Below are 11,205 nucleotides of genomic sequence, written 5' to 3'. Positions count from 1 at the left end.
AAGGCATTGAGTGACTTCCTAAAGGTGAAGGTAAGAATCATCTTCCAAGATCTGAAGCCGGCAATTTAAAAGGCCCTGAGACACATTTAAATGAAAGTCATAATAGGATGTCTAAACATACTTCTGAGGGAAAACGTTACGCTTTCTTTCTTCTACAGTTTGCATTTTATGGGTCCTGTGAGGGCAGTATCTAGTTGGTTAAAAGTATGAGTTTGGGAGGCTCACGGCTGGAAATCAGTCATTTCAAAATCTTGTAAACTAAAAATTATATTTCTTTTCTACAATTAAGAACAATATATATACTTTGCTTTTAGGAGAAGAAAACTGAAGAATAACGTATTTGGTATGCTATACCAAAGTGTAGCGTTAATGTGAAACAAGCTGAGTATAGACCTGGTGCTTGTGAACTACAGATAAATTTTGCCAGCAGATTGTCATATTTTACTAAATATTTTTTATATGGTGTATTTTACTATCCTGATAATTTTGTTTGTACTACCAAATTTTCACTGGAAACAGCTAAATTTTTTTATGCATTAAAAGTTTTGGTTAACTTTAGTATTGAAATTTTTCTTCTCTTGACTTCAGTATCAAGTTGGGCAACTTTATTCTGTGGCAGAAGCTAGCAAAAATGAAACAGGAGGTGGTGAAGGAATTCAAGTCTTAAAAAATGAGCCTTATGAAAAGGATGGCGAGAAGGGACAATATACTCACAAAATCTATCATTTAAAGAGGTGAGAAAAACATTGATACATATTATGGTCACTTGGTGTTGAGCAAGAAATGTTGAAAAGTGAGGGCAGCCTTCCATTGTTCACTGTTCTGGGTTGGTTACTTGTGTTTTTCTACCACTCTTTAATTTGCCGAATTGTGCATGAATGCTCTGGTCAGTGGGAAAACATGTGAAATACAGTGGATTTTAAATATGTGGGATAGAGTAATGGGGAACCATGCAAAATGTCCGATCTGTGAATAGGCAAATGCATCTCTAAGTAGAAATAATTTGAATTCTTAGTATATAGCCAAAATGATGGGTTGGTATCACGGATGCTTTGTAGGAGAGCCCAAAGGACAGGGGTGTTGATATAGAAGGATAGAGAGAAGGAGAATGGTTATTGTATTATAAAGGAAGAATGTTTTTATGTGATCTGGTATTTAAGAAGGAATTCTTATTGCCTGAATGCTCTTTAAAAACATTGTAGAAAGCATCACACAAGTTCTTGTGGTGTGGTAGGGTAATGTTGTTCTGAGAGAGAATGAGTAAGGTAAAGAATATTTTCAGAAGTTACATGCATTGCAAAGTGGGTAAAGCTTGGGTTATTTGGAAAAATGACCCAAATGGGGTCTGAACCTCTAGGGATAACAGTCGATGTTACTCCAGAGGGCTGCAATACCATGAAGGCAGCCATGTTGTTAGAATTTGTAATATGTTGCCAAATTGTGAGGATTAGTATGCCAAATGTTTAAAATTGGGGAAAAAAAAATCTAAAAAGTTGAAGAACTGAATACATTTGCAGTTGGCTGCAGTTTTCCTCTTCAGGCATGGCTGAAATTGTTGAATGGCCTCCCATCCAGGCTGCAGGCCAGCCAAGGTACAGGCTTGCTTACTGATGAACCTGCAGTTTTGCTAGAGAGTTTGGAGGTGAGATCTCTTGGGCAGTGCCTTCCTTCAATAGTTCTCTGCTGTTCTTGAAGAGAACAGAAAGCACAGCTTTCATAGTGGTCAGTGTGCTTCCAAAACTATTTTTAGCTCAGTTATCTTATTACCTTCCCCATTTTTTTTCTTAATTATTTTGTGATCAGTAACATTGTTGGAGTTCCTGCATATTTAACTGTGGATAACTTGTACATCATAACTTTTAAAGTGCTTAGGTAGAATGTGCCTTTCTTACTAGAGTGGAAGAAATTAATGAGGAATTTCAGCTGGCAAAAATTTTAAAAATGTTGTCTTGTCAATGTTTGTTTTTCACAGTAAAGTTCCTGGTTTTGTAAGGATGATTGCTCCAGAAGGCTCCCTAGTGTTCCATGAGAAGGCTTGGAACGCGTATCCCTACTGTAGAACAAGTAGGTCTCCCACTGTGTGTTTGCTGTCAGTGTTCAGTCGAGTGATGGTCTTAAATGTTTTAGGAGAAAAGAGGGTGCCATCAAGTGGAAAATACATTTCAAATTTTATGTTGTGTTTGTGAGATCTCCTCTTCTGAAAAGGAGAGCTGCTTCTGAAGAGCAACCTCAATGGACCAGTTTACTGGTTCCAACAGAGTCTTGGTATCCAGTGTCCGTAGGATAAGACTGAAGAGGTGATTCTCTTAAGGTCTAGAACAGAGCCTGTTTGAAAAGAATTTAATTCTTCATAGTCTGTTAGAATAAGGCGACTGCTTTAATTCAATAGTTTTAATTGTGTAAGTTCTAAGACTAGGCTTTATTTCTTTTGTGTTTCTGTTGAATAGTTTGAAGTATCTTATAACGAACTTCTGAGGTTAAGGCTAGCAAGTCAAGGTCTGCTGAACTCTGCTAACTTGATGCATACAAATGCTTAGACTAATTTTAAATTTCTTGTACTGTGAAGCAGTCATTATATGTGAGACTTTTCAGAAACGATTGTATCTAATAGCACTTTGTGTTTCCTTTTCATTTTCATTGCGTGTGTTTCCAATGACCAGTTGTGACCGTGAGTATTTGAATTACTATCAGTCCTATGTTGGGTTTTTTGAAATATATTTTATCTGTTATTACTGCTACAATTGACTCTGACTCTAGCAAGCTAGCTCCAACCTTTTATATAGGCCTTGCCAGGGTTCCTGGCATAGAGCTCCTTGTTACTTTGTCTGCACTTGGCTATAATTAGAAAGAACTGTAATTTGTCGGAGAAATGCTTTCATTTTTTACATCTTCTTTTACACCTTTACTTACCATTACAGCTGCATAATGTCTGTCCTGGTAAGATAAATGCTAAAAAAGGAAAAAAAAAAAAAAGCCAAAAAGCCAAATCAGAGGTTTCTACACTCTTGAATGCAGGAAGAGCAATGAAATAAAATCAGTCCCTAACTGTCTGAAATCCCATTTTGGTAAAGTGAAATCCTGCCTCAGTTAAAATGGGCTAACTGAGAATCAAAATGGATCATCGTAGCTGGTGGTTTGGGGGGTTTTGTTTTTTATTTAAGATGCGTGGGAAAAAGATCATTAAGATTTTATTTCCCCATGTATATATTTTGGTGACCTGTTTAAGGAAGCTTATAAGTTTAATGTTAAATTGCTTTATCTGCTCACTTGCAAACGTGATTTAGGTTGTCACTAGGTGGATGCAACATAAGGAGTAACAAATGAGTTTGTGAACTGTTTAGCTTGACTCATCATGATACGTGTGCATGCTGGTGTATGCTTTCTTACTTTTGAAATTAGAAGTGTTCTGTACTAGTCTTTAGATATACAATTTAGTGGTAGCTGGACCTTTATGGTCATAATTGTGCTATACAGGAACCTCCAATGTTTATTGGCTATTACCCCTGCCTCTCAGAACAGTCTCATTTATTAAAAATTTCAAGCAAATGTATTTTAGTTGTTTTGTCTTAACTGCAGTATTAATAATGTGAAAATTACTTGAACATAGAGGTAAAGAATTTCAGGGTTGAGGAAGAAGGATGGTAAGTGACAGTATATTTCTATTTGTACGCACAAAGTTAGAGTTGGATTTCTCAAACATGACTGGGTTTAATTTAGTACTTACTGCTGTAGCTGATACTTAAGATTTAGATACTAGTTATCTCATGGGACCTATTTCTGTGTGTAGGTAAGAGGGCTGTTTCTTTTATAATTGAAATAGAATGTGTTGCTAGTCAAGGCTTAGTAGTGACTTATATGTAAATACCATTTATCTAAAATTTTAAGCAGAGAGGTGTAATCAGACTCATGCTTTTTGATTTTAATTCTTACAGAACGAATACATGAAAGATGACTTCTTCATAAAAATTGAGACCTGGCATAAACCAGATTTGGGGACATCAGAGAACGTGAGTTGGGGTTTGAATACCAAGCATTAGCACCATTTTCAACACATAATCATCCAGATAAAGTATTCTGTACCTGGTAATGGTGGATGATTACTGCATAAAGTGAAAGCCCTGCCAGTAATTAATGTAAAACAAGAGAAGCATTATTCAAATCCTTCTAAGGCAGTCAAGCTGTCTCACCTCACGAGATGCAAGAACAAGAAAAGGTTTTTATTTTTTATGTTGAGGTCAATGCAGATGCTTGATTCTCACCCAAATATTTAAATAGGTTTTCAGTAAGTTCTTTTTAATTTCATGTTCTTTTACCTTAGACGTGTTAGTGCTACTTAGGCTGACAAGTTTGTTTGAAAACAGGTTTCACAAGGCTATTGGAGTTTATCTGTGTACAGTTCTGTAGAGTTATGTATTGAAGCTGCTTCTGTAAATTTTCCAGGCTGGCAATACTCTTGTTTTCCTCCCTAGACAGTTGATTGAGTTCACAGGTCTCTTTTAGGAGATTTTTTTATCTATAGTGACAAACATATTTATAAACCATCCACAAAGGAATAGTTGTCAGTGTATTTTCACTGTTTGGATGAACTGTAGGTAGCACTGGATGTGCTACAGAGAAGGAGGTATTTCTTGGACAGCTCTGCTTGCTCTAATTGTAAGTTTAGGTATGCCTAACAGACTACAGGTGTGAAGCTGACTACATCTTCAGACCTTTATATACCTTCGTACCACACGCACTTCATCTGGTCCATATTAAAGGCAGCCCTGTGATTTAGGGAACCTACTAGATTTAGTCAGGTTACTGAAACCTGCCATATTTGCACTTTGGAATTTGTGTGGCTTCTTTCTAGATCAAAAAGCTCATGCAGATTACTGAATGGGTAATGTTTCTAATTAGAACTTGATTTCATTAGCGCTAATAAGCGTGACAGAAGAATATAGCTTAATCTTAAATTCAAGTTTCCTGAATGCACAAGAAGTGAAGGTGCTGTGCTGGTTTAAAATTGGTTAGTGAGTGAATTAAACTGTAACTGTTGAGATGATTCTCTTCTAGAAAGACAGAGGAAGAAAGGATAGGTTTTGAGAACACTGTGTTTATGAAGTCCAGAAAAAATCCATGGCACGCATATGTACTGCATAAGGTGCACCACTGTGTAAGGTGACAGCATGGAAATAATTCCTTTTTCTCTTTTTGTAGGTGCACAATTTAGATCCGAACACATGGAAGAGTGTTGAAGTTGTCCATATTGACATTGCAGATAGAACTCAAGTAGAACCAGGAGTAAGTAAATGCTCTGCTATTGGGATATGGATGTAGCACGCAGCTAATTTCATTGATGCTTTGTGTTGATTGTGAATGAGCTAAAATGGTATGGATTTTACCCAACAGATAAATGAAAATTGTCTTGAATAGAATCATTCATTCCAAAGTTCCACACTTAGTAAATGCATTTACTAACTTCAGAATTCGACTTCTAGTTGCACAACTAAGATGTGAAGGGCAACAGACTTTTGGCACAGGTGTAGTTTTTACTTTTAATTGTGGATAAAGTAATTGATTGGGTCAAGCAAGCATTGTGTGCTCATCTTGGTGTGTGAGACCAAGCGCAAGAATCTATCCCAGCTGCCCTGCATGACAGAGCACAGTGTCTCCACCAAGCTACTCCTGTGCTTCTGCTACTACTTCTTGGTTACAAATTCTTTAAATTAAATTCTGTCCCTCCACACATCTGTCACTCTGGGGTTATGGCAATCTCAAGAGGATCAATCAGGTTTTGCTATTGAAATCTAGACCTGGGGGGGGGGGTTTGTTTTTAATCTTTGTTCATCAGAGTAGTTCTCAAGACATGAACTGCTCATCTCTTCTGAAAGTTATGCGATTACTTTTTCAGTTTCGTCTTCGGTGATTGCTTTGGCAAGTGTAAATGTCCTGGATACACCCAGAAGTCTATCCATAGGAGTCTGTGGTCTTTTCCCTGAGAACTTGAAGCTTAATATCTTGATAGAAGAAGCAAACATTTAGAAGGACAGATTTTATTAGTAAGAGCACATGGTCACTCGGTGAATTTGTATGCAGAGCATAGGTATAAATTTGGAAGGAACGTGTTTACCAGGATTGTGTGGAGTCTGTGTTAGCTTACTTACACGTGTGATGGAAATAGGCGGCTAGATGAAGTGAGTGTGGCAAAGTTTAGTGCTGGGCATGCACACTTTCAGCTTGCCTTTTCAATAGCACTTTGCACAGAAAAGACAGTGGTACCCCGAATGCGATTGTATCAAATTCTACTGAAATAAATACATGAAGGGATTTCTAGTTAAGCTTTATCTGCCGTGTTGAGATTTTGCTGACAGGACTACATTTAATATTTGTAATAGTTCCTGTTCTTTTCCCATCTATTGTCAACTTTTTGTTAACCAGCTCATAGTCATATGTTTGGGTTGGAAGGGACCTTCAAAGATCATCTAGTCCACCTGCCCTGCAATGAGCAGGGACATCTTCCAGGTTGCTCAAAGCCCCATCCAGCCTGACCTTGAACACTTCCAGGGATGGGGCATCCACCACTTCTCTGGGCAACCTGTTCCAGTGTCTCACCACCCTCGTAAAAAATTTCTTCCTTATATCCGATCTAAATCTACCCTCTCTCAGTTTAAAACTGTTGCCTCTTGTCCTGTCATTACAGGCCTTGGTAAGAAAGATGGAGAAAGGCTTTTTATAAGTCTCCTTTATATATTGAAAGGCTGCAGTGAGGTATCCCTGGAGCCTTCACGTTCTAGGCTGAACAACCCCAACTCAGCCTTTCCGCACAGCAGAGGTGTTCCAACCTTCAGATCATTTTCATGGCCCTCCTCTGGACCCTCTCTAACAGGTCCATGTCTGTCTGGTGCTGGGGACCCCAGAGCGGAACGCAGTACTCTGGGTGGGGTTCTCAGCAGAGTAGAGGAAGAGAATCACCTCCTTTGACCTGCTGGCCGTGCTTCTTTTGATGCAGCCCAGGATGCGATTGGCTTTCTGGGCTGCAAGTGCACGTTGCTGGCTCATGTCCAATTTTTCATAGTGTGTATGATTGATCTGAATAAGAAGGTAGGACATGTTTATTTTAGGTGCTGGTTTATGCAACTTTAGAGGGCAGCTTCACCGTACTTAATTATGTGCTTGTCTGTCTTCCTTGTTATTACTGCTGTTGCTTTCTACACATCTTTATCTACTGGGGTTGTTGTCTGGTTTCTTCAGTTGTAACAGCTGGACTGTTCTATGTGTAATCATTTATTTTCGGATAGTAGGAAAATGGCATGCACTAATATTGACACTTAACCAATTTGTGTTTACACAATAAATTTGATTGTCTCTGTTTTGTGCAAGGAGACATTCTTTACACTAATTAATTGTTATTTTCTGAAAATAAATACTTGGATATCCTGCATTGTGGGGAGAGGACTCCTTTGCAGGAGAGTAGAGGAAGAAAGGCAAAGGCTGTGGTGTGTGAAGGGTTTCTGCTTCATAAATTTCTGTCTGATTACCAACGTAGGTGTATAACCTGCACTGTTGCTTAATTGATGTTTAACAGATGATCTGTGGATTTACATGTGTGAAAATACATTGTTTGGAGAACCTCCCTGTAAACCAAATTAAATATGTCTTGCCTATTTTAATGCAGCGAGGAATCGTTTTGCTGCCCCTTGTTCTTTCAGACATTCCATATGACCTTAGAGCTGAACTGGCAGGTAATTGTATGTTGTGCATTCCCTATTCCATGCCTGGAATTGTGGCAGACAGCTACAATGCTGTCATCTGTCAGAGTGCTTGCTTGATCACAGTATGTGTAAACAAAGGGTTGTGCTTACTACTGTGTGTTGAACTTAAGTATTTATTCTGTTTGAAGTACTCTTGGTGAACATCGCTGCTTATGCTGTATGCCCTCTTGCACTATTAGATTACATGGCCTGCCTTTGATATTGCCAGTTTCCTTTGTACTGAAGACTGACAGATGGTGGTATGCTAAAAGAAGTTATTTTTGGCTCAGGACGAAGATCCATCTAACCCAGTATCCTGTTAGTGGCCAGTAGCAGATACTTGTGGAAGGATAAGAAACTTGGGGAAGTACAGAATACTGGAAACTGGGAGATGCATATCTCTGAAAGATCAATCTTTATTTAAAGGACTTCCAGAGCCAGTGGTTATATCTAGCCAATTGTGTTTATTAGCCACTTATTTGCCCATGAACACATCTAATCCATTTTTGAACCCATTTATACTTTTGACCTTTATGGTATCATGAATTCTGTAGAGTGTTAGATGGTATGGAGAAAAAACACTTCTTTTTTGCCTGGCTGATAATTAATTGAGAGGGGGATGTTTCCTATTTATATTTTCTGCACAATTTATCTTACAGATTTTGATCGTATTTTCTTTTTCTTCCCCCACCTTTTCTTTAGCATATCTTTCCAAGCTGAGGGTCCTTATCTTTAATAAGTCCATCTTCATGTGGAAGCCATTCCGTATGTGGAAGTCCTTGGAACTATTTTCAGTACATTATCCTCTTTTTTTTTTTTTTCTTTTTTCTTTTGAGTATTTGACCTACAGAGTATCAAAACTATGAGTGCAGAGTGGTTTAATCCAGAGTCTGAAGTCTCTTCTGATGTTTCTACATTCTCTTTCTTTTTTTAGTAACTTCTAACACCATTTACTTTTTTAGCAAATATTTTGAGCAAATATTTTCAAATTCAAACTCATGGTATAGCCCATCATTGTGCAGGAATACCTGGGACTAATTTTCACCATGTGATTCAAATTTTCATTTCCATTTCATCTCCCAGAAATTCAGTTTTGCAAAGTCCTGACTTTATTAAACAAAGACTGACTTTGTACTCAAACTTTTATGCAAACTTTGATAACTCTGAGTTATCTGTAGGCTGACACCCTTTCCACTCCACTTGTTTACCCCCTTTCCTAGACAGTTAAGGATTAGTTAGCAGAAATTCTCTGGGACCCACAATTGCAGTCTCTTCTGTTACGAAAATTTGCAGTTTCTGGCCTTTGTTTTCTCTCTCTTTACTGCTTGTGACTCCATGAGAAAGATTTTCCATTTATGCTAATATCTTTATGAAGTTTAGGTAATGGAACTTGAGGAATTTTTTTTTTTTTTGGAAGTTCAGCTACATCATAGTAACAAAATTGCCCTGATCTACATGCTTACTTTATGCCTTCAGAGAAGGCTGCTGGTTTTGGAAAGTAAATGCCCCCTATGAAAGCATTAGCTGTTTTCCATATATTCTATTTGTCCAGAGGTTCTTTTCCGACAGTTTTTTCGTCTTTGTTCAGTGATATTAGAGCAGTCACTAGTTCACTCTGTTGGGTAGTTTCTGACCTCATGTGCATTGTATGGCTTTTTTTTTTTTAATGTTTCGATGCTTGTTGTTTGGGAATTATCATTCTAAATGGCTGGGTGGGTTTTTTGATGTGCTAATAATTTAGGGAAAAGGAATAGTCAGTGTTGCTGAAGGAAAGTTTTATTTCTACATTTATTTTCTCAGTCATAGTTTTGCCTGGAAAAGCAACCCAAATGTACTATATTGGATAACAGTATGACTGAAAGAATGGAACTATGTTTATAAGATCCAGCAATTTTGATTAAAGTTTTCATATATTCAAGATTTACCCTTGTGTTCAGTGAATGAACCTTGTCCAACCCATTGTAGTGTGGCAGTTACTTTAGTTTCAGAACTACAATCAGCATAAATATAAAAATAGTAAATTTCTTTAAGATACTAATGGCATGCATATGCTAACTCATGCTTTTTTAAGTATGTATAGAAATAATTTGGCCGACATCTGTGGCTTTCTTTAGATAGAAATTTAACCCTGCCCTCTCTTAATCATCTCCAGCATACGATCTATGTAGCTTTATATGATTTGTATATAAAAATCACTTCCCAGGAGAGTAGAGCTTTTTAAAGAGTAAGCAGAAGTGAACACTCAATTAACATCAGAAGACGATACATTTTTGGAAACGATTTATAAGAAAGTAGAGTGGAGTGCAAACAAAGAAATTGAAATCAGGTTTATAGCTATTTTTGTACAATGAAGAAATTAAAACTCTTGTTCTAGGTCATAGTGGAATCTTCATTATATTACTTGAAACAAAGCTCTAAAAATACAATTTTATACAGATCAGTCAAATTACTTAATGCGTGCATTAAGTACTAGAGATACAGGATTTCTATGTGCTGTGCAGTAAGTACTATCCCTTGTTCTACAGTTTGAAGAAATATAATGGAATATAGGAAATGCTCGTCTTTTGTAGTCTGTAAGAGTGTTAAAAGATTCTTGAGTGAAAGAGCTGTTTTTCTGATAGGTGGATCTCTCCCATTTTGGACTTAATTTATCGTGATAGGCATCTAAAAAGTCCATATTATTACTCCAGAAGCTTAGTATTGTCATGCATTTTATAGCTAATGGTCTTGGAACATCTTATCTAGGTCATAAAGTTGACTCTGTGTATTAGCAAAAGGATCAGAATATACCTCTTAGTTTCTTCTAAAAAATCAAGAACATTTCTTCTTGAAGAAGCATGAGAAAGTCCTATTGACTTAAACTGGGTTTTTGTTGGACTTCAGTTCTGCAGGGCTGTTTCATTTTGGTGTCCAGGTAAGGCAGGTGTCCAGGTGAGACGCATGTATGGACCACTACTGGTCCTCAGCTGGTGGATGATAACTAGATGACTTTGGATCATGTGGTCATATCTTTCTTCAGCAGTTGTTTCTCAAGTCTTGTGAAGCTCCACTGTCAAGCTGCCTTAGGTGTTCACAGTCTGGCCTACAAAATTACTGTGTATTGAAGAATGCTACAACGGCTGTGGGTATGGAGTGGTCAGTCTTTTTATTATAGCTGCTGCTGAGGAAAGCCCAGTGACTTACAATACTTAAGAGATCAGGGGATTGTGGATCCTGTAATGTCCCTGACTTGTTTAAAAATACATCAGTGATCAGGATTCAGGCATCCAAAATGACAGTGTCTGGTGCTCAGAGCACGCCCTGAAAGTGACCCTATGGATGTGTCCCTGGTCACCAGGGCTCTTTGAGGTGCCAGTATCCAGAGATACGTGGAAAACAGACTGACTGCTACAGACCTGACTTTTTGCCCCAAAGTGTGTTTTCTGCTTTGCCTTGGATGTTTGTGTTATCGAAAAAGGCTTGTCTGAATTACTGA

The 11,205-nt window shown here is 37.7% G+C and overlaps 1 protein-coding gene across 1 annotated transcript in view; it reads left to right on the top strand.

The window, feature by feature from the left end:
- PITPNB (phosphatidylinositol transfer protein, beta) overlaps nucleotides 1-11,205 on the top strand; it is a 35,477-nt gene that overhangs the window by 4,309 nt on the left and 19,963 nt on the right. Inside the window, exons 4-8 of the mRNA XM_009330828.1 lie at nucleotides 589-734; nucleotides 1,973-2,064; nucleotides 2,661-2,668; nucleotides 3,933-4,007; nucleotides 5,197-5,280. Of these exons, the coding sequence (XP_009329103.1) occupies nucleotides 589-734; nucleotides 1,973-2,064; nucleotides 2,661-2,668; nucleotides 3,933-4,007; nucleotides 5,197-5,280 (405 nt within the window). The remainder of the gene's footprint in view (nucleotides 1-588; nucleotides 735-1,972; nucleotides 2,065-2,660; nucleotides 2,669-3,932; nucleotides 4,008-5,196; nucleotides 5,281-11,205) is intronic.

This window comes from Pygoscelis adeliae, unplaced genomic scaffold, assembly GCF_000699105.1.
Source record: "Pygoscelis adeliae isolate BGI_AS28 unplaced genomic scaffold, ASM69910v1 Scaffold358, whole genome shotgun sequence".
NCBI classification, from domain to species: domain Eukaryota; kingdom Metazoa; phylum Chordata; class Aves; order Sphenisciformes; family Spheniscidae; genus Pygoscelis; species Pygoscelis adeliae.
Note: the sequence above shows the minus strand (reverse complement) of the source record. Positions and strands in the feature narration are given on the sequence as shown.